The sequence below is a fragment of the Malurus melanocephalus genome, unplaced genomic scaffold (assembly GCF_030028575.1).
Source record: "Malurus melanocephalus ecotype Western Australia unplaced genomic scaffold, MMel_1.1 scaffold_57, whole genome shotgun sequence".
Taxonomy (NCBI): domain Eukaryota; kingdom Metazoa; phylum Chordata; class Aves; order Passeriformes; family Maluridae; genus Malurus; species Malurus melanocephalus.
In genome coordinates, this window is record NW_026623289.1 from 1,070,083 (window position 1) to 1,094,574 (window position 24,492).

Sequence of the window (24,492 nt, forward strand, 5' to 3'; positions counted from 1 at the left end):
GCAGGAAGTTGTTTGCCTTTACTTTTTTTTTTTTTTTTTTAAAATTCCTTTGTTACTCCCCCCCCCCCCCAATACTTCTCTGCCAGCTGAGCACACTGACACTGACTCCATGCAGGGTCAGATAAGCACTGGAACGAGTGCAAGGGCGTAGGCAGAAGTGTGTAGAGTGCAGGAAGGATGTATTCAGTTTTATCAGTTTAGGTTTGGATTTTGCAGCCTGAAAGGACTCTATGGTGTTGAATGGATTTAGGATGGATTCTTACCAAAAGCATCTAGATCTSTGTCCAGAATGGCAGAGAAGTGTAACTTTCCTGCTCTCTGAAGTCAGAACAAGTAAACAGTGAGTTCCCAAGKTCTCTGCTAGGCTGATGTAGGAGAATCTCTCTAGTCCCAAATCCCRTGCACATAAGCACAGTGCATTGACCAGCATTTGAATTAATTGTGTTCTAATCTCTTGGGAGCCAGTTGGCACTGGGAGACCAGCAAGCCTTGTTTTCTTTAAATCCAGAATGTGTCTGTCCAAGCCTACTAAGGTGAATAGCTGAGAATAGCTGAGAGTTCTATTATTAGATGAAAAAACTAGACAGAGCTGCATTAATGTGTGGAAAGAAGTCTTGCCTGCATTGCTCTCTGGTGTTTAAAGGGAAGAAACCATGTGGTTTGGGACCAGTGAAATTTACCACAGTCATTAAGTACAGGCTTATCTGCATAAATTTTTGTTCTGTTTTGTTTCTCTAAGAAGCTGGAAAAAGTCTTAGTTTATAGTAACACGTACAGTTTAAGTTGAGAAGACACACTTTGAATGCATTTTTGCATGAGAAAATCCTTTTCTAATCCTGTTTCCTAATGCAATTTGCCTAATTTATGTTTCAAGACTGTTGCACCTGTTGGTGTTCTTAATGTGCTCTTCAGGTGATACTTTCAACATACTAATGGTACTTGCGACATAATTCCAGTTTTTTTTTCTTATCTCTTCCTCCCCCTTTGCTAACTACTTTATAAACAGGCTTTAGAAAGCATATCTGTCTTCTAAAATCTTAACCAGGATGTTGGTCAAAATCTGTCCCAAATTTATTCTGCCTAGACATAGGGGTTTTCAAATTACTTAAATCTAAAATGTTGTCATAATATGTCTTTAATAATTGTACTAATGCCTCAGTTACTTCCTTTGAAAAGACAGAGTGTAAGGAGAGAATATTTTCACATTGTTGTGGTATAATTGATGTCTGTAAAACGGTTGGCAGGCTTTTAGTGTTTTGTAGAGAGAATAAGATGATAAGCTTTGTAATGGTGTAGATATTGTAGGAAAGATATATTCCCAACAAGTTTAAACAGTTCAACTAGTGGTTGTTTGCCCCTGAAACTGTTACCCACTGACAGCTTAACTAACTTGCTAACTGACTAAATAACTGAGGAAGTACCAGCACCTGTAAAGCCATTGCTTACAACTCCTACAAGATAATTTTTATACTACATGGGTATGTTAGATATCTAACTTATTCAAATATGCACATCAAAGTAGTCAAACCGGGTTSTTAGTGCGAAAGTTGCTATTTGGATCCATCCACAGAGGAGTAGTTGGATTTTACTGCCATATATTTAAAATGCAAGTACGTGGAATTTAAATTTTTAATAATTCTGCAAGCGAGTGAATGGGTTAATTACYATTCAGGCACCAAGCAGTTGGACTGTAGTTATGCTTTGGGAGATCACTGAATTCTTGAAACAGTATCTTGTAAAAATAAACTATGAAACTCATTTCTGTGTGCAGCTTCATCTCTGCATGCAGCTCTGAATGTCTCAGCATGCCTGATGCTTAATTTCCTAATGTACTGTTTTATTGTCCCAAGTCATCTAAGTTTCAGTCAATTTTAGCTGCAAATCTGAATCACGTACTTCTGATTGTGGAAAAAAGATCTGTAATGGTTGACCTCCTTTACACTTCTAAATCATGTCAGGATCAATGCAATTATTTTAAAACCGTATCACATGGATTGGAGTCCATTTTAGCCCATGCCACTTGGAAATCTTTTCAGTCCTTTTTCTGGGTAATTTTTTTTTTGGTGTGCTAATAGTACAATGTAGCTGTCATTTTACTGTTGTTTATTAACACTTCAGCAAGGGCTTGTTGGATATGGGAAGATGCTATACCTGTCCAAGCTTTATACTCAAACAAATACATTTCAAGTCCTGTTTGCAGTGCTCTCTCCCTGCCGAATTCCTGACTGCAGWACTTTATTTTTACCTTTCTCCTCATCACCCTGCCCAGATGGTGAAGTAGTATATGTTTTTGTCAAACTGTTAGGAGGTAAAGTGGTGAAGGTTTTAAATCAGTTTACATTCTGAATTATAAACTGTTCTCTTTATCCCCGTGTGACTTTGAAATCCAGTTTAATATTTACATTGGAATAATTTATGTATCAACTATTTTAGTTTTGCTCATTTTTAGTTAAACATAAAGTACTTTTGAATTGGATCCACTTCCATGTGTACCAAGCTTTACAATATTTTGATAGAGGAATTTTTGTGTTTATGGTTCAAAATTATAACCTGGAAAATGACTTTAAGGAACATAAAAGACGCACTACATCAGAGGATTTAACTGTACAATGTTTCTAATATAGTATTTCTGTGTTTCTGGGTGTTTTATAACATTCAACCTGACAAATCTTTGTGATTTGAGTCTTCAAGGCATTACTGGATTACCCCCGTTTGCTGCTGCTCCCTTCCCCCAGTCATCTGAAGCTACCAAATACTGCTCAGTTCGCTCTCTGAGCTCTGAAGAACTGAGAAGCTTTGACACAAAATTACAAGTAAGCTTGATCTGGATCCTGCATGTAGTTGCCCTCATCTTTTCRGAGCAGCAAAAAGCTTTTGGTCAGCTTTTTCTTATCTCTCCAATGATTTAGAAATTTTTCAAGCATTGTAGTTTGAACAGCCTCTTGTCTTGTAGTGCTCAGGGATGAGTGTCTGAATATGTCTTCCTTCCCCACCTGACGTAGAGACCAAAGTATTTCTGCGATCCTGGTTAAGTAGTGCAGTTTTCTTGTGAGACAAATTCAAATTCATRAAAGAAAACAAAAATATGAATGTTGTCATGTCAATATCTGTGTTTTTATACATTAGTGTCTGTAGTCATACTGGAATAAGCTGTCTGATGTCATGGGGCTTAGGGGTGTCCCTGTGTTTCCAACATCTTTTGGAGAGMACATTATAAAATCTTTTCCATACCYTCTAGCCTCATATGGGCAAAAGGAGACACACTCCCCAAAAATCATTCTCTGTGTAGGTTATTGAGTGTACAGTTGCTAGTGTAAGGGTACATCATGCTTTTTACCTTGGTGAAATAGGTGTAAGAAATGCATAAACTTAGTTGTCAGTTTGCTGAAGTGGAAATGATATGTAAACCTAGGTACCTGTCTCATTAAGCATTATTAATTTGTAATGATCTGTGAAATTATTGATTTTTTTTTTTATATTGTTAATGGGGTTTTGTTTTTATGAGTGGTTTATTTCTTTTACTTTTTCCAGTATGATCCATGGATTTTTGATTGGTCCTACCATAGAAACAGAAAGAGAATGTCTAGAAAAAACTCACGGTGTTTGCRGTTTTTAAATCTTGGATGGAAATTATAAGAAGTTAATTTTAATCTGGAAGTAATATTAAGGTATCTGTTTAGATTAATTTTCCACAAATATGGAAAAGCTTAGCTTAGACAGCCTCTTGCAATTTGTAGTTAAGCATGTTTAAAATAAATAAATTGCATGTTTGCACATTAGGCATTTACAATGTGGCTTGTATAGCAAGATGAGAGAAGTGACAATACTAAGAGAGTAAAATAGGGTGGCAAAGTGAAACAAAAGTTATTAAAACAAATAAKCTGTCATTTAAACTTACTGCTACCTGCATGCAGTATGGTGTCATATTCCTACTGAACCTTTGCTTTTCTTCTTACTTGTTCATGACTGCTCTAAGTATTCTTAGCTGTTCACATCTACYGGTTTTCATCCCTAGCTTTGTATTTGGTGTAGACATTTGATGTAAAGTTGTATGCATTTTAGGGAATTATACTTTTGAATTTTCCCTTCTATCTTTTTTCCTAYGTCATTCCATGTAATTTTCAGAGATCATGAGTGTCTTCATGTCAAAGTGCTTTAATGGGATCACAGATTGCATTTACTTTCCTACTGAGTGATTTACATAATCTGCAGGTGTACAGATTTGCTAAATATGAGCTTTGTCGCACAGGGCAAGACTTCTTGGATYTTATATGGGCTTTTATTGCATTTAATATAGGAGTATAACTTMTGTCATTGAAATACTGCATGTACCTCGCCCCATTAATTTAGAACATTCAAAACTACTTGAAATTTTAGTAAGATAAATCCCCTTCTTTAATTTAGGATTTTGAGGCTGAAATATTAAGCAACTGGAGGCTGTGGTATTCTTATCTCACTAATACATACATCTGTATTTGCCCGTGTGACAGTAACAGCTCTAAAGCAGTCAGCCAAATACCTGTACAAGATCAGGTACTCAGTGTGGAGATGATACTTTCTCTCATAGGACATAAGGGGCTATGCTGTTTTTGTATTGGTTTTGTTATTTATCTGATTTAACAAATTACATACAAATATTTGCGGTTATTTCAGGAGGGATGCCAGGATGAAAGGGAAGTTCAGTGRCGTATGTTTGTTTTAGCTCCTATTCTTCTTTTGAAAGAACCCAATTATCCAATCAAGATTACATGCTTTTGTGTTCGACCCTCCCATATACTTCTGGTCTGCGTGTCTGTCTTGCCTTCCCTAAGTATGGATTTTAAAAGTTTGGGGGTCAGCTTAGAGGAATTCAGACTGCAGCTATAGTTGAAAGAGCGGCGCAATATGTGTTAAAGTAGACCCWGCTTTTCCTCTCAAATATTTATTCATGTGATAGTTTGTTTTTCTGGGAGATCAAGATACAATCTGGTTTTGGAGAATAACGAGATTAGATTTTTTCCATCCTTCCTAAAGCAAAACAACCCTTCCTTTTTAAGAAACAACCTTGAGTTACATTTATTTAAAATGTTCTCATTTGCTAACAGGTTAACTTTTGTAAGTTGCAGCATTTAAAGGATCTGACACTATTTTACCAGTGATATTCTCAATAAATCTCTTAACATGGTACGTGTTTACAGAGGAGGAAGGAAGAATACTCTATGGGATCAGAATGTTTTTGTTAGTGACAAAATGCCTAATGGGAGGACRGTACTGATTTCTGAATATTGCAGCATTTTAAATACATTGTCTTGTTAGTTTTGTGTGCTCTGTTGTTGCTGGTAGGGAAGAGTAAAGTAAAAGTGCTGTGGCTCACAAGCAAAATTGAATGCTCCTTACTTTTCTCTTCTGCCTGTTAATATGTGAGGTGCTACACAGAAAATGTGGCTCATAGCTCTGAGAGGGATGGGTTATCTGGTTTTGCTGMTCTTCCATAGGGTTGGTTTGTTTTGGTTTTGTATTTATCCTTGAGTCCCTCCTCTCCATTTTCTCAGGCTRGAGAATATGCTTTGTTCCTGCAATTGTAGAGTAAGGACTAAATGCCTTGTTGGTGCCACCACTCTGCCTGTTCCCCACTCCCGATCCTGTGTRTCRTTGACAGGAATGATGATAAAYATTTGCTGTCCCTTGACATGACGAGAGTCAGAAACATAGCTTACAGTTTGTRTTCTCTGCTGCTTGAATTATGTCCAGCAAGAAGACAGACTTTGCCAAGAATGGAGTAAGTGCTTGAACTCTAGTACTTTTAGGCATAAATATATGGTGGAGTTGTTTTTAAGCTGGTTACTCCATTTAAAACATTTTTTCAATTTAAGAAAATGTGTCATGGAAATGTCTTTTGACAGTTATTAGGATCATTTGCTCTTAGGACTTCTGCTCCTGTCATTGCCCTCTTCAACAGGAAAATCATTTCTGTGTCTTTTGAGACAGTCAGAGCCTTATATGTAAATAAATTTGAGATAAATACTTGCTGTTTGTCATTATTCTAATAGCAACAAGGACTGCTATTGCACAATGAGAGGATAGCAGAACTCCCCTACTGCAACCTTGCCTAATTAGGTGAAACTTGATCTAGCCTATCTTGTTCCTGTCACAACTGTGGCCTGTCTTGTTTCTTTAGAACATCTTATCACTGCTCGTCATTACTGCCTGAATTCATGTGCCAGTAGACCAAAAATACTCCATTTAAGTAGTTTTTCACTGTAGTTGTTGCACAGGAACTGTTGTTAGGTTTTAGGTTTACACAATATTTTTATATTCGCTGCTGTTTACAACTGTCCACATGAAGAATATTTTAAGGATGGTTCTTCAGAATATTGTAAAAACATCAAAAAGGAAATCTTGGCTACGAAAAAAGACTGGACTTCACTCTAAACAGTGGACCAAGGATAGAATTCTACAAAGGAAGGTGGGATAACACTGGTTTTTGTTTATTTGCTGTAATATTACACGGTTTTGGATTTCTTTTTAAAAACCGAACAATAAATCTTTATAATGAAATAGTGTGTCTGTATGTGGGATTTTTACTTGCAGGGATTATTGCCTTATATGAGTTTCTTCTGTAAATGAAATGTCTGGAATTTTTTATTTTACTTTGCCATAGCTTGATTTATTATTATTATTAATAGTAGTTAATAGTAATATTAATAGTTTTTGATTCAACCAAAGTGGGTGTCTGAGGGTAAAACAGTAGCTTTTAATTTTTAAATCTGCTCCCTTAAAACTAAAGAAATGTGTTGGAAGGAGTTATTACACTCTTATGGAAGGAAAATTCTGCTGGCTTGCTGATTGAATCCCCAGGGATGTATTCACTTTTCACTTAGTATTKTTTTACCAAGCCAGATTACATCTTTGCATCTAAGATTTTATACATTAGGTTGGTATTCCCTGAAAGCAATGCACTAAACAATCAGTATTTTGTTAATACTTCCTTCTTAGTAAGAGAAAGCTGTTGCCAGTACCTTCTGCATTAACTCTATTGAAAAGAAAAAAGAAAGAATAGTACTGAATCCATTTGCAACACTACATATGGTTGTGTGTTWACAGATTTTGTAGAAATAGTTCCTTGTTTCTAAAATGAAAAAATTATGTTCAGTGCTGCAAATCACCTTTATTATCTGACAAAAAGTGTGATCTTTAGAAAGAATATCATGTTGAGTGGTTTTGTTATGGTTTGTGGTTTACTTTTTTGTTTGATGGGGTGTTGTTTTCATTTTTTGTTGAAAAGTTTGTAAAAGAAAAGATACAAATGCCTGTCTTTGTATCCTGTGCTTTTTCAATGGGATAAAYTTCCAGTGCAGTAGGTAGGTCAGGCTTTTCTGGAATTCAGTGGATTTTGGATGACTTTGCTGTAGCTGTTGACAAGGTCAAACACAAGACTGTAGAARCATCAGCACCTCCCTGTCCTTATCCTTRGCMAAAATATTTTKAATAGTTTGAGAACATTCAGTTCTGTGATACAAATTCAGTGGGACACTTTTGTTGCATGTGGATTTTAAAGATTGTTTTCTTTCAGGAAAATTGACTCAAACCCCTGGGCTGAGCTCTGCTCATCAGTTTTGCCTGGTGTTGTCAGACTGAGCTTTCTTTATARGTAAATTGAAATGTTGCTAATACCAATTTGAAAAAAAGCTTGAATAGGACTTGGCTCCATATCTCCACCTAATAAAAGTAAAATACTAAATTTTTTTTGTCTTTCTTAACTGTGATCTGGTTCTTGAGTCTTGGTGGAGGGTGTCTGTTTTTTGTAGAGTTTAGGGGTTCCGGGGGATTTATGTGTGTATGGGTTTTTCTGGTTTGGGTTTTTGAGTGGTTCTTTGGTTTGGGTAGGGTGGTTTTTTTTCAAACCTTTCATTTTAGTGAGCGCAACTTTTTTCTTCCTGACTGGAAAACTGAGATTATTATGTAATAAAAGGATCTCTGAAKCTGAGTCATCTTGAATTAATTTAGTTTTGGTTTTAATTTATTGCCAGTTCACCTGTGTGTACTGTGAATTTTACAGCACTACAGTCATGTTCTTCTTCAGTCACTCTTCCTTAATGATTTGGAGAGTAAAATATTTAATAGCATTTTTAAAATGTTATTCATATCTTACCAGGTGATAAAATGGAATGGGCAGTTTAGGACYGTTGTACTAAGCTTGTGATGCATTCGATGCATGGTGTGCTGGTTCCCTGTCAGATATGAAACATTTAGACCTCTGAACATTAGCAGTAAGTTATGTCTGTGATGTGGTACAATGAGAGGCAGTTGTAGTGCCACAGTGATTCCTCCCTCCTTTTCCCTGGAGGCTGTGGGTCCCCRCCTGACCTTGTACTGAGGTTCCCCACGTAACTCTGAATCGTTTGGTTTGGAGGACCCTGACCTGAAGATGTAAAAAATAGAACTGTGAGCATCATGTTCATATTTTATGAAATAGAACTATTGGAGTTTATGGACAAATGGCAAGATCATTGCACCAGTGCAGCTTCATTTTGATCTGGAGTCTTGCTGTCCTCTGAGCTTCTAACRTTTCCTGTATATTAGTAGTGGTTTGTGCATTTGCAAATGGAGCAACTGCTTCAGTTTTCTGRGAGTTTGGTAGGAATCTATTATTTAAGGAATTCTCAATTTATAGGCCTAAACAACTACTAAAATACTTCTTTGTTAGTTTCTTAAATAGATTAGAWTTTTTTTTTACTTTTTAATTAATAATCAGCCCAAAATGTTGCTAGTTAATTTTTATTGGTTTGTTTCAATTTGCTTTAGATAAATCTCATTGAAATTAGGCTGGCAGTACTAGATGAGGTTTGTCATTCTATGATTCATAGAAAAAAAATATTCCAGAAGATAAAAGAGTATCCTTAATGAAGACAGCAAGTATCAAAACAAAGCTCTGGAATTTCTTCAGAGCTGCTTGATTTCAAGTTCAGTCTTCTGCTTTTGCTTGATAGGTGGTAAGACCTATCCTGTAACAAATCATATATACTAATTTGCAAGGCAAGAAGTTATGTATTGAGTCGTCATGAACATTGTAAGGGATTTAGGAAATCCAGTATGAACTGATTAGAGCTGAATCTTTCAAGAAGAACCTCCAGCTTCCACCTTTTAATAGTAGTTGTGTATATCATGAAAAATAGGATATGGCCCACTGTCTTCTAAACAGTGAAAGAAAACAAGATTTCAAAGCCTTGTTTTGGGACGAATAACAGTCTCTCCATATTTAATCTATGTTGCCTGATGGAGAAATGTGCTCAGCAAGAACTTGTCAGTGTACCTAGAATTATCCCTGTTCCAAAGTCTCTTATGTGGTAACTGGTGTCTTGATAGTCCTTTGGTAGAATTATTTGCGTCAAGGAGCAGCAACAAGGTCTCTTGCTGTTTCTCCAGATGTAGCAATTTAGGAATCCAGATAATATGATGCAGGGATGTTGAACTCATTCTGTAGCAAGTGCCAAATTATATTTTCCACCAGAAAACATCACAAGAGGCATGTTTTATAGATTTCTCTAACTTCAGGCTGTGTTGCTTTAGCTGATGATGATAAATATTGCGCTTGGACAGATATTCTTCTAAAATAATAGTCTTATATGTAATGGAATCTCTTTGTTTTTTTAGTTTGTCCCTTTTAAGCTATACTCATTTTTCCCTTCTGTAGCCACAAGTTTACTGCCCACCTTTTAGATKTTAACTTATCTAAATCTCAGCTCCTGCCTGACTTTAGCAAAACCATCTGAATCTAAAAGAAGGCATTTCAACATTGTGACAAATAACTAACAGTTTTCATAAAGATAATGTCTGGAGATCTGGCAGTGGCTCACTCCTGTGGATTGGCTGGGACTTCTAATATGGCAAAATGTGGTCTAAAATCTGATATAGGATTATAATGTCTGAATGATCCTGGCACTCTTCTGTCTTAGGCAGATGATAGAAACTTWACATTTGATACATCAGTTGTTTTTTTAGACCTGTTGATACCTTGCTTCTCACAGCCTGTGGAGTCTGTGGGTTGTTTTCATTGTTTACACAAGTGAACTTTTAGTTCCTATTGTTTTCATTAGGTATTGTTTTCCTAGAGCTCTCTAAATCTTTCAGTTAACTACTACATAGCTTTCATTTAATAGTTTGTGGATCTGTCTTGCTGTTGATAGTTGCTGTTTCCTTCCTTTAAAAAAACTGGTGGCTTATTTTACTGCACTACAGAAAGCCTACCACTGCAGGAGTAAGAACCTTCAGATTCCAGGTCTACAATTGATGCTGTAGATCATTTTATGTCAAAGAAAAGAAAGTGTCGTAAGTATCCCCTCAGCAAATAAATATTAGGTAGGTRTAGATTTTTAAAATAATTTGAATCCTGTTGAACACCTACTGTGACAAATGACAACTCATGAAGGGGGCAAAGGCAGCAATGCTGGAAGTCCTGAGAGGAAATCTCTGGTTCTGTCAGTTCTTTAAACCATCACAACATGTAGGCCTTAAACAAGATTTTCTGACTTTTTTTTAAGGTTTCCTTTTAAATCTGTACTACTGCATTTCTATAAAAGGAGTTAAATACTTGTAGGTGTTTTTTTTTCCTTAATTAAAACGATTTCTTTGCTTCAGCAAGGGGAGTAATTTTATGCACCATTATTGTCTCACAAGTTCCTGGTTGTGTTTTCTGTGGGCATGGTAAAGGTGGATCTCAAAGTGGATCCRTTTCTTTTTTGTCCCAACAGTTGCRAAGTAGGTAGTTAATGGAACTAGCATATGAGCTGTTGAAAAMAATACTTTTGTGACATAAGTATATTGAAGTACATTTAGGCAACATAAAATTTTCAGATTTGATCAAAATCAAAAATGTTGATCATAAATAATATGAGGTTGTTCATATTTTTAAGTAACCTTATGAAGGCTTGAGTTTTCCAGTAGTAAAATTTAAGGTTTTAATGTTTGTTAGTAGCCCGTAGAAGAATACTTTACATTTTAAGTGTCTGAGACTTACTCCCAATTTTGTGGATTCTTTTCTGGCCATAYGGAGGGAATTGGTTTCAAATTTGAAAGTACAGTAAGAAACTGTTGGTTTCACAAGTCTACATATTGGCAGAAAATTTTGCTCATTTTTGTATTCCTTGCAAACTGAAGTCTGTTGGTTGCACTGCCTTTGTGAATTTTACTRATGCAGTTAAAGGCATCACTGGACTTTAAATTTTGTCCTGAACTTGAAATTTACGCAGCTTGAATGTGAGTAGGATGTGAGGAAAGGTGTTTAGAAATAAGGAGATYGATTGCAGTTATTTCTCATCCCATATATGGGAAAGCAGAACAAGAAGATGTTAGAGGAAAGAAATCKCCAGTTGAAAATCACAGTAATTGATAAAAAAAATTGTTGTCTTGATGCTCTTCTTTAAAATACGACTCATAAGCATACTGCAAGAAATTCTTCAACAGATTCATTTTTAAAAGTAATGGCTTCATTCTGAAGGTAAATAATTACTGGAAAAAGCATGCTGGTGGATAGCTTGTTGGTTAGATGGATTTTAAATGTTAATACAGAGAAGTGAAATTGTTTAATCTTGCTACTGTTTTTCTGTGGTTTGCAATAATAACGTCAGAGATTTATTTGGGATTTGTTTGTTCTGAAATCTCAAAAGTATAAAAAATACATGTGACTTGAGTCAAGAAAGTATCTTTAGATGGCTTTAATTCAAACAGTTCTGAATTTATAATTTCATAGTATTTTTTTAATGTAATTGCTTAAAGCCTTACCTMAATCAGTCTATAATCATAAAAAGGAGCTATGTTCGAACTACAGCAAAAGTTAAAACTCTGCTTTAATGYTTGAAATGTACAACTATAATTTCTRCAGCTGTAGCGGATGGAAATTTTTATATAATGGCATGAATTCCAGGCAATCAAACTTACATGAGATAATTAATAACTTGTAAATTTTTTCCAACCATTCCACCTGCAAAGTTGTGCATATTTTATAGCTCATCACCAAAGGGAAGATTTTTTACCTCTTCACATTTTGCTTGCCTCTTATTCTACGATTTTTCTAGTAGCTGAAATTCTTAGTCTTACTCCAAGTTTATATTTGAATGWTGGGGCTGTGCCATTTCAGTAAGAGATGGATTTGGAATTTTTAGTTAAAACTGTTGTAGTAGCACTGTGAATATAGCAAACTACTGGGACTCCCAAGTTAGCAAAATCAAGAGCAAAAGTTATTAAAATTGTTGWGAGATGCTTGCAGAGAACTCACTATTTTTTCTAGTTGCATACATCAATATTACTGTAAGAAAGTAAACTTGTTTTCAGTTCTAATGTTTCAGCATGTCCTGAAGTAGTACTTGTCTGGTGTCTTTCTGATAGGTTAAATAACYCAATTTGCTGCAAGTGGGGTATCAGGAAATACCTACTTATATGGACTGTATTGTTGTTTTTACAATAAATATTAATATCAGCTCTGTGACTAAGTAAATTAGTCTGGGCATAAGGCAGTGGAGGTGTGGGTGTACAATTTATTTCTTAAGTTACAGCATTTCAGGCCCTGATAGCATAAGGTAGTAGTTGGGTGAGATGTAGTGTTAAAGAGGATTTAATTAAATGCATACCTAATTTCTTTCCAGTTCTAGGTGAAGATGAAAAAAAATTGCATTTTTTTTTCAGTAGGACTGTGGAAAAACAGTGAGGCAAAGACTTTGTTCAGCAGTTGGAATTTTGGCTTCTAGACTAAACTTGAGCTAAGAATCAACATGCTACACCAGCTGTTTTTGTGGAGGTGGTCTAGTTTTATTCCAGTCACTAGTAATTAGCATATTGTACTAGGGGAGTGCCGCTGAAGTAGCCAAACTCAAGCAGTGAAGTCAAGGTGGATTCTAGGACAGCCTGACCAAGCTCATTTTAGAACAAAGGTCATCAGACTCATTTGAAAGATGATTTGTTTCCGTGTAGTTGTGTGTAAGGCATTTAGTCGTAGACCTGTGGGATCTCTGCTGTGGTAGACCAGTTGAATTGCATCTCTGTTGCACAGCTCGTGGAATCTTGGTTAGGGATGAAGAAAGAGGTTAACTGGATGGTTACAGAAGTTTAAGGAGACAAAACAATATTTATCACCTCATTAGCAGCATTTTTCAGCGTATTAATGACTTGGAGTTTTATCTGTTGTGGTAAGGAGGATTTCCAAGGGAAATAATGAGGCCACTTTGCAGGTGCATGTAAGGCATGGTGAACAAAACAGAAGAAACCATAAAACCACTTGTTTCTCTCTACATGGAGAGTAGAAACGGGTGTGTAGGGCCAATTTGACATAAATCTCTTGATAAAGTGTGAAAAATGATAAGAAAGATTACACTTCCCAATGGGGAAGTGAAACCAAATAAATTGTGCTTATGAKGACTGATACAGAAGGGCAACTGTGTCAAGGCTGTAGGCATGAAGGGTGGTAGTTGTCATGACTGAGAAAGGCATACCGGTGAAAAGTTGGGAAACTTTGTAAGTTTTCAAACTGAGAGCATTAGCTGGACCACTCTCTGGACAAAAAAAAAAAAACCCACCTTTCTCTGTTTTACATGTGGTACAGGAAAAGTAGCAATAGATCGGAGACGTGAGACTGAGAAAACGGTTTGTGTCAACGATATCTATATTGCAGCTCAGGGTGATGGGTACGTGTGTATTATGATGAATGAAATCTAAGACATCATAGGAGAAACATGACTAAGAACTGTTGTAGCACTGTGGAACTTGAATTGACAGCTAGGCATTCATAGGAGTCCATTGAAGATTGCAGCATTTCAGTTTCCTTAGCAGGAGATCAGGTCTAGATAGATAAAACTGTCATCTTTGTGAGCAATGCCTATCGAAATCTTTGTARGTGACATTATTCAGCTGTAGAAAGAGATGAGATAATAATTGAGGAAAACAGTCTGGTAGATTTATCCGTGTTTTCTGCCTCCTTGAGATGCTGCAGGGATGATAAAATGTGTCCTTTAAATAATATAGGAAGTATGGTTTGAAGAGGGAATAGATAAAGAGGAGGCACTAAACTAAGAGGARCACATACAAGTATTAGACAAGGATCTGTTGGGCAGAGAAGATTTGGGTAGAGTACTGATTCCAAGTCTGTCCTAGGAGGAGGTCATTYGTCAGCTGAGAAATGAGATGACAGTAGTTTCAAAAGCAGGTTGGGGGGGTTGCTGTAGCTTATTTGATATGGTAAAGACCTGAAATATCATGGGATACACTAGAGTTTGCAGGAAGATTAAAAAGAAAAAAGTGAGAAGATATGGGAATTCATGAAAGCTGGAATAAAAAAGCCATTGGTCTTTTAGCAGGAGTCGTAGAGGGAGAGAAATAGGAAGTGTAAGGTTTGGAGCTTGATGTTTCTGGTGAAAAAATACATGATTTAAAATCCAAGGTGATTTGCTCCTGAGTGTTATGTTGATCCTTTTATTTGACATTGTGTTCAGATACTAAAAGCTATGAACAATTGAGTGAATTGAGAGATGATCAAAGAAATGCTAGAAAATGGTTATGATCACAATTTTACATGATGGGTTTTATTCAGCTTCTCCTATTTAGAAATCAACTTTATCAGTTCTCCTCTGTCCTAATCTTTGGCTAAGAATGTTTTTTTTTATAAAACTGGTTTAGTTCAATGGGTATACTTAGCTATTTCTCATGTATGCTTCACTTGTGTTCTTCAGCAACAAATTTCCAGGCTCCATCAATGCTTATTTGTATTTTATCACAGTATARTATCTCTGAGTCTTAATCCATTCCCACCACAAAAAGGGACACCTGTGACACTGGCTTGAAAATCTAATTAATATTGCAATATATTAATAGTGTTCAGTATTTTGTGTCTTCTTGTATATGTTTCAGGATATTTGTTTTGCAACACAGTGTTTCAGTTCCTTTAGTATTACTCAGACAACCTGTTAAAAAAATTCTTTGTCAAGTTTCATTGAGGAGTGTTATGCAAATAGCTGGCTGCAGCACCTTGCTTCCTCATTAGTGAGATACTTTTCCCTGGGCTGAAACTGTGACACGCTGTGCAAAGACAATACTGATGCACTCAGCTGAGGGAGGGAAATTGTGTGACTCAGGTGCAGCAAACTTTGTCCTCGTGTTGCCATGAGTACTGTGAGTTTATGTATTGCTTGAGATCRGAATTTATGGAGATGGAGAATTGACTGAGATAAATGGGATAATGAACACCTACAAGGCTTTCCTTTCTATTTCAGTCTATCTGTAGAAGTAGATATATAATCTTGAAGACATGAAACAAGTTTTCTGGGTCAGTGTTACATTTACAGCAATAAGGAAATAAAAACTTGGAAACCGTGTAAAATCACATGATGTTAAGGCATTCTATATATCCTTTCATACCAAGAAAACAGGTCTTTTACCCGGATAATTAGGAGGCAGTAAAGCCAGGTTCTCTTGGTATTCTCAAAAATTCAGAAGCTTGGGTTTTATTTTTAAATTGCTATAAAATGTTATGGGGAAACTGTTTAGAATACTGGCACTGATGACTTCGTTAAACCGGTGGTTTTTAAGTTACTTAATTTACTTACATATTGCAAGTTCTTAAAATTTAACTACAGAGGAAAAAAGGAAAGAGGRAAAAAAAGTGTTTTCTATTACCCCTGTGGCTAGAAGAACTAGGGGGTTTAAATAGTGGTAAGGAAAACTAACTAGACTTTAAGAAACTTCCTCTTGCGCAGGAATCCTGGATTTCTGGGGTGGATGGCTTAGGGAAGTGATGGAATTTCCATCATGAAAGGCTTTTCAGAACAGGTTAGACAAGCATCTCTGCAGAATAATACAGGTATACTTTATCCTGCCTGAGGCCAAGAGACTGCATTAGATGACCTCTTAAGGTTTCTTCTAAGCCTGTTGGTTTGCGTTCACGGATGTCACTCTTTCATCTTAAATAGGAGGTCAAATTCCACTAGTAGATTCCACATCAGATATTTGTTTTATAAAAGGTTCCACAGCCACTGAATATTGAGACTATGTCTGAATCTTCTGTTGGAGGAGCAATAATGCTTTGAGCTGTTTACAGTAGGTGGTTACAAGTACTTTCATTATTATCTGTTGGCTGCATCCCGTAGCTTCCTCCAGCTTGTATTATAGCTTTTACTATGGCTTCCTTTATGCTTCTCTTGGAAAAACTCGGGGGTGAATTGTACTATATTTACAGTTCTGGTTGACTGCTTCTTGTGTTGAAGTGTAGGTACTTGAAAACTTCAGGACACAGCATGCAAAATTGGCAGGCTGAGGGAGAGTAGAAACTTGGACTGAAATAGCCTGGAGGACTGACGAGACTSAGAGCTTGAAGCCTGGGCTTTCTTGGAATTTGTCCTGCGTCTATTTCTAAAGCAGACAGACTGCTTTCTCTCGGTATCTAGCTGTTATTAATGTAAGTCTCCAGTCTGGCTGATGTATGTGCCCCACAGATAAAAGTGTTATGAATGTTTTTAAGAGTTGCCTATGCAAATTGAAGCATAACTTTTATTTACTTGGAGAGTGCTCATTTAATGAAGAGSTGTTGTTAGATTCAATGTGACGCCAGATTTTACTTATGGGAAAGATGTGGAAGAACTTTCTTTGCAGGCAAAGTTACTAATTTTATCATGTTATTTAGGGACACTTATTGTTATGGTATCTGTTGCCTTCTAAAACATCGTGTTCTCTCTTTCTCATCCCCATGAGTTTACAGAACAGTATTGTGACTATAGATGGGAATTAAGGTGCAGAGAGAATGGATAAAATTATTCATTTAATTTTAAACAGGAGCTTAGGGTCATGTGTCTTTCAGAGGATTTAGTACATTTTAGGAATACTTGTCTTTGAGTACATCCTGAAGCTTCTGGTTACTTTGCCAGAGTATGTATTCATTTTCAGCATTTAAATGCTATGATTTCAAGTATCTAACATAGCTGAAATAYGTTCTTTTCCTCCCAGCCTTATTTTCAGACAGAACTAAAACATGTCAACTCAAGCTTTTATTAAAAATAATCRTCAATTCAATGTACTGTCAAAAAAATGAACATGAAGGACTAAATCTTTGTCAAAAAGAAACTGAAAACTAATTCGGAACATGACAACCAATCCTAGGCATATGTTTCCATTTACTGAGGAGAAAAAAAATTACCCTTAATCTTATTTTTGGTTTTTTAAATATTCTGCTACTTTTTATTTCTTTCAGATGATATTAACCGTGTTTCTGAGCAACAATGAGCAGATACTGACAGAAGTTCCAATTACACCAGAAACAACCTGTCGCGATGTAGTGGAGTTCTGCAAAGAGCCTGGAGAAGGAAGCTGCCATCTGGCTGAAGTATGGCGTGGAAATGGTAAGTAAAATGTTCACTAGAAATGGATTTTAATATGTGTACCAATTATACAAAAAGMGTGACTTCTCAATATTAATTATTTCAATTACATATCGTACCCTGGTTGTTTCTTTTTCTAGTAGACTTTGACATAAAGCATGGTAATTCAATAACTGTAGAGATTAATGTAATTCTTGACTCTTTTTTCTTTTCTGTTTTTTCTTCAGCATGAAGCATTTGATAAAATGGGTGAGGATAACAGACATGTTCATAGAACCATAGAATAGGATCGCGGAATGGTTTCAGTTGGGAGGGACCTTACAGATACCTAGTTCCAGTACCCCATTCTTTTCTCTTAGTTGCTGAAGTGACCCCTGATTGATGTCATTTGTTCTGTATGACTGTTCTGTATGACTGATGAGGTCATGAGGACTTGATACTGAATGCTTAATTTTGCAGAGTTGTTTTATTTTGATTGGGGCCTTTTTGCTAGACAGACACAACAGACATTATTCAGATGCCTTTGGAAATTTTACATATTGGCAATCTAGAATATTTTCCTCCTAAGAAAACTATGCCTCATCTTTTTCAAAACTGTTTTAAGACTTTATAAAAGGAAAGGTTATCTCAAGAAGTCATTTCTTACCTGGATGAAAGCTCAGAGTTTAGGCAAGRGTGAACAGGGGAAAGGTTAAGAACTGTATACCTGTAATTCTAGGACTAGAAAGTCAGTATATGCTTGGTTAGAAGACTTGTCTTTAAAAATAGACCTTGAAGAAGGGTTAAAACTTTTTCAAACTGGAAATCTAGATTATGGAGTCTATGATTCCAAGTACATCACAGATTTCTAAAATGAATCTGCAGACTTTAACAACACTCAGATATCCCTAATATTTTCCAATCACTCTTCTGTGAAAGTGTAACATACATGGTATTATTTATTCTTCTGCTTTCACAATACTTTGAAGGTGTACTTCATAAAAACTATAGGAAAGAGTGTTGCCAACTAGCTTCAAAGTGTGACTCRAAACTGGAAAAGTGATCCACAGTATCATCCTGGAACATTTACACCTTGCTAACCTTGAACCTTAGGTTTTCCATGATAATTTTCAAGATTGAGAGAGTATTTTATCTGCGGGTGTAATACTTTGTTTCTTAAAGTGTTAGATATCTAATATTAAAAGCTTCTATAAAGTGGGAAATATAACTTAACCAGGAAGTTGCAATGGAGGGACTAAGACAAAATTATGGGTATCAGTTCTGAGAATTATCTGTCTCTGATCCCATGAAAGTCAGTGGCGATCTTGATATTGCTGTGAATAGAACAAAGAGATGACTGATTTCATCTGGTTGTTTTCTGTTAATTTGGAGCWCTGGAGCTCACCCAGTTTTCTGAAGTGGAGATCTACATACAGCCATTAAGTGTAGGAGCACAGGCCTGCCTGGAGCTTCCAGCTGTTGTTGGCTCCAAGCTTTTTGTAAAACTCACATGAAGGTGCTTTCACTAAGGTAGCTTCACTTGCTAAATTCCCRAGGTGAAAACTGTATAGATCTATTCCATTGGAAGTATAGAACAGAAAATACTGGAGAGAATGAAAGAAAAAACACTTGCTTGTGTTGTCTTTCTAATAGGCCTGTAGTGTCAGCAAAAAAAGTATTGTGCACTTTGGTTTTAAGGCTTTCTGACAGGAATTTCAGCACGAACATTTATGTCATTGTTCTGCTACAAAACCTGTCACCTCAGCTTCTTGACCCGAAGTTTAGGGTATGTAGGTTTCTCAGTGGAACAACCTGGGTATAAATACCATAATTTTTCCTTCTGCTGCTTCTGACAGCTAAATTGAACTCTTTCCACTGAAGTTTTTAAAAATAATTTTGCCTGGAGCAGAGATCTGATGTATAAAACAAGAATATGAACAGTTAAATGTGACAGTTAAAACAACAAACTTTAAACTATGGTTCTGAGTAGGAAGTGTGAAGCAATTTGCAATAAAACTGCTGCTTGTTGTGCCAGTGGAAAAGCATATTTTATCTCTACTGTTACACTGTCTCTGATCCCTCACCCTTATCCTCAGGAGATCTGCAAGTGTTCTTTCTGAGGACATTTTGGAAAGTAAAATTCAAAGCAAGAATTAATATAGCAAATCACAGGCTGAAAAAACACATTAGGTTTAGTCACACACCATAAGTGGTCTGTTTTCCTGGCAGTCTCTCCATGTGGCACAAATGACAAATTACACCTCTCTCCACATGAGAAAGGAGTCTACCTGGCCTTGTGTGAATGTGCTTAACTCCTCTGCTCTACAGGTAGCCTCTGCTTCTTTTAGGTAGCCCAGTTGAATATTATGTGTCTATTCAAATTCAAAGCATTGGGGCTTGTGGACTGTAATCTTATTATCAGGTACAAATAACAGTTTGCATGCCCAAAAACCTTTCTAAACTCTATTGCTCTAACAAAAAACTGTCTCTCTTAATAGTCTTCCTGTTTTGTATATGTATGTACAAGTAAATGAAAAACACTTCATTTTATTTTTAGAGGATTTAGAGATCATTTTTCTTCCAGAAAAATGTTACTAAARTCCAAAAATTATGTAGGATTTCTACAATGCAGAGGAAGAATACAATATCTTAGCTGTTGGAAAATATATTTATTATTGTAGCTTTTATCTGTTTGCTTTTGTGTGACAAAGAAATGGTTGAGGGCTTCACAAGAGTTGTAAAACAGTTTAGGTGTTTGCTTTAGAGTTAAGGAACTGATTCTTCTGAGAGCTGCATGGCCTAAGCATTTGGTTTATCCACATTTRATTTTGGTATTTCATTCTCTGTTCCCTCTCCTTTCCAGTTTCTTGAGATGAGAAGTAGTTTTGGTGCCTGATATATCAATATACTTGGTAMAACCTTGTACTTTGTCAGTTTGAGGCTTCCTCTTTTTGCAAGGATTTCTCATGCTGTAACAGGAGAAAAAAACAGAATGTTCTTCTTTCTCATTCCCCTGTTATTCCAAATAGCCCTCAGTAAGGAGGGTGAAAGACAGGTGTGGTGATTCTGAGAGARAATTGATTTCAACCTTTGAATCCACCCAGTACTGAATTATTCAGTTCGTTTACACCTGGAATGCCCTTCAGAACTGGTCATAACTGGTATTCCTCAATGTGTGTTAACATGGAGGTAAAASAGTGTGAAAGAAATAGTTGTTACTCAGAGTGTATTTCTGCAAACCTGAGCAGAGAAAGACTCATTCCAAATTTTACAGCRAATTCCCCTATGGGGATATCCATTACTTTTTGTTCTGGTTTCATGTAGAGGAGGTATAAATGTGTTTATTACACATAACAGGATCCTTGAAGTCAGGATAAAAACAGATTTTGAAGATTGAAACTTACTTTTAAGTAGTGGGTTTGTAGCTCCACCAGAAGGATTTTGCAGTTGTTTTCTGAAACAYTGGTGCAGTATCTGTGTTTCAGATTTACAGGGTGTTTTGTTTTGGAATRCTTAAAAATTGTCTATCCTCAAAACTTTTACTTAAAAAGGAAAGGAGTATAGCTTATGTCTCAAAAATATTTTAGTCTTAATCCAACTTAAAATCTAAGGTAGTTTTTTTTCTGATAAGTATGGATATATGTATTTATCAYGGTTCTCTGCTTCATTATTTGTGAAAACAAATATTCTCTACATCATGTTTGATGTRTTGCCARTGTGGGGATCCAACCTTTTTATTATTGCTTTACACCCATTCTTTTTTCATGCTCTCWGAATACGCTCTCMTGTTTAAACTTAAAAAAARAAAAAGAAAAAAAAGGAAAACATTTAAGTTTGAAATGGTTTTGAGAAACCAATTACTGACAAATATTTTTGAATCTGTAACAAACAGGAAAAATCTAACTAGCATTTATCTTGGTTTTGTTTTGATTTTRGTTCTTAAAGAACAGGGATTTTCAGAAAATATCCATGTACTATTATACAGTAAATATATGATTATGCTTTCTTCTTTCAGTTCTTAGAGATGTAAAGGATTTAAACTGAATGAAGAAATGGGGAGTTCAATTCTAATCATGTCTYGTGCTAAGTGCTAATGTCCATTTCATCTTCCTCTTTGTTTCCTGAATTTGTTTCACACAGGCAGGTTGCACAGAATGATTAGTGCTGCTCCATCTTTCTTTCCTTTGTTTCAGTGATGTTGATGGTGCTGTTTTGACTTTACCTGTTTTCTTTATCATTTCGGGTAACATTCCAGACTTTCGTGAAAGAGCTGCAAAACTAATAGAAAACATCTTTGTCATTTCATTCCATTGTCAAGTCTGAAAAACATTAGTCTTAATTATTCAGGGTGCATTAGGTAAATGAAACCCCTTACTTTGGCTCCTGGCATCAGGGCCTTGCATTTAATGGGAGACCAGCTCAACCAGGAGTGAAGCTGCAGCTACTCCTCACCATGCCAGAATCAGCCCAGCCCTGTTCTAGCTGGGTTTGCCTAGCAATTTTTCTAGTTGGGAGAATTTCCTAAAGATTCATATCTTGTGTCCTAAAGCTTCTGAGCTAAACCTCTTAAATATTTTTACATTTAGTGATCTTCAGAAGATAAATGCTGCAATTTTAGTGGATACGCTTCAAAGCACTTGAAACCTTAYTTTACTTTAGGAGTTGAAAAACCTGAAAATCATGTTTTTAAAATACCTTTTCAAGAACAGAGTAGTAATAAGCCACTGACCTTATTCTTGTATGCTTAAATATTATTGACAGTTTATTGTATTAAATGCACTGTGAAACAATTGATAAAAAAATGTTTTGTTCTTTAATATTGCAATTAAGTATTTCAAGAGTATAAGGATGTGTACATCTATGTAGCTCATAATGCATTTGAATTTGGGTAAATTTCAGTACATAAAGGTATGTTTGTGATTTGCTTTTCGTAAGCTTTCTTCAAGATTTCTCTTATATCTTTGAATTGTTTTGTCTTCTCATGTCAAATGGATGAATTATGAAATGGATAACAAATTGTTAGTGGTGCTTTTCCTGGTAGGAGATGGTGTGGTTTGGGTTTTGGAGGCCAAGAGCATTTTGCTTTTAACAACAAAGTAKAATATATAATACAATTTTATTCTGCTCAGAAGATGTATTTTGGCACTTTACTTAGTATTAGATCTTGAAATGGAGATTTTATTAATAATAATATCTGGTAATACATGCAAGTGCAATAATTACGGAAATAGTGAAAAACTTGTCTTCTTAAATGTATTTTCATTTTGAAATATATAGTGTGCAGCCTCTTACGAATAATATATTTGATAAATTTAGAAGAAATAATTACTCTTAGAATGTGTTTTTTCTTGGGGAAAAGCAAAGAGACCGACTGTTTAGCAGGTCTGTTTGTTCAAGGAGTTGCCAGTAATTCCACATATACTGCAAGTTAGTGTCTGGCAAAGTGTTTCAAGAGTTGGGAGTACCTGCTCAAGTTCTTAGGAGATGAAATGTCAATATAACGATAAGGCTTTTAGTCTGAGTAGAAACCCAGAAGCTCAAATTGAATGAATCGTTTTAATAGTAGAACAAATCACTCATCTGGTATGGATAGGGAGCAAAGTTTCTGTTTCCTAAATTATGGTTCCTAAACATAGGTATGGTTTTGCAAACTGGTTCTGTAGTGCTGTGGAACAGTGAGCTGTGTTACAGTAACAGGCCAGCTTTTAATTCTGTGCATCCARTGTCTGTTGGTGCCTGTTTCTCAGACTTTCTGTAAGACAAAATACATTGGATAGATTAAATTGCTACCAAAAAGGACATTCTGATTGTTAATAAGAGTTTTGTACAACCCTGCTTAATTTCAAGGCGTTGTGATGAGGTTTTTTTGGTCTTGTACTTTTAGAGCGCCCCATACCCTTTGATCACATGATGTATGACCACCTACAGAAGTGGGGGCCCCGCAGGGAAGAGGTGAAATTTTTTCTTCGTCATGAAGAGTCACCAGCTGAAAGCAATGAACAGAGTAAGTACACTTATCCTGTAGTGTTGTTACTGAAATATATTTAAAAGATTTCTGGAGTGAGTTTGGTTGTCAGTTCATTCAGTGAACTTCAATGGTTGTATGTAATACAACTTCCTTATATCTAAGCCATTTTGAACCATCCTCAGTAGCACCTTTATTCTTGTTCTCCAGTTCCCTTCTTCACARTAATTTCTACCAGTCTATTAAGTAACAGCAGGATCTGTTTGTATTCTGCTTAACCTGGATTCAGAAAAGTGGGTGGAGATTTTACGTAGTTTTTTCTTATTGAGAGAGTCTTTACATCTTGAGATGGTTGGAATGGTTCTTTTTGACCTCCTGTTCTTTGAGTTGCAGAGAGAAAGACTTTTGGTAAACTCCTTTGCCTCCTTTAAAAACTTAAATGTAGTTTACAGATATCACCAGTTGAGGTTACTTTCCCAGTTCTTCATGTAGGTGTATTTTATAGTGGTGATAATTTGCATGTTGAAAAAATTGCTGGTCCACCTGATTCTATAGGAGGAACATTTATATGAAACAGAGTCCTATGAAGTGGGCTTTCTTACAAGACTAGAACAAAAAAATGGAAGTGTTTTAGTTTTCTGAACTTACTGGTGTGGACTGGACTTAATCTATGAGAAGAGTTTTGAGGCTATGCATTATAGACTTAATGGCTGTCAGACTGTCTGAAGGACAGAAAAGGTGTCTGGGTGAGATGTGTTTGCATGCCCAGATTATCCTTTCTCATTCAACTAATCTGACTACTTTTAACAACAGGATTTCAAGCCTTTGCTGAGTCCTTATTGCTTTCAGCTGAGGTTTCTTCTCTTATTTTTAAGTGGTACCTGCTTGTTTTGAATGTAGAAGTAGCAGATATGTGAGGATTTTGTATTAATTAAATCTGTAAAATAGTCTTTTATCCTTTAGGCAGTACACAGAGAAAGCATGTTAAGAAATGTAAGATGCACCTAAAGCCAAAGAATTTCAGTGTACAAGAAAAGCATTGCTTCTGAACCGTGCATTCAARGCTTTTTAATTCATCATTGACCTATAGATCAATTTGTAGATTCAAGTTGTTTTAAAGTTAGAAATTAGAAAAGCTTCCTCTACTATATTAATTTATAATGTATTCAGTTGAAGCTACTGCTTCTCATGGACACAAAATACAAAACTTGAATA

At 35.9% G+C, this 24,492-nt stretch overlaps 1 protein-coding gene across 5 annotated transcripts in view; it reads left to right on the forward strand.

Moving 5' to 3' along the window:
• Positions 1-24,492, forward strand: part of PPP1R13B (protein phosphatase 1 regulatory subunit 13B) — a 79,074-nt gene that overhangs the window by 18,847 nt on the left and 35,735 nt on the right. For all 5 annotated transcript variants that reach the window (XM_057365703.1, XM_057365701.1, XM_057365702.1 and 2 more), the window contains exons 2-3: positions 17,207-17,354; positions 23,197-23,316. In XM_057365703.1, the coding sequence (XP_057221686.1) occupies positions 17,207-17,354; positions 23,197-23,316 (268 nt within the window). The remainder of the gene's footprint in view (positions 1-17,206; positions 17,355-23,196; positions 23,317-24,492) is intronic.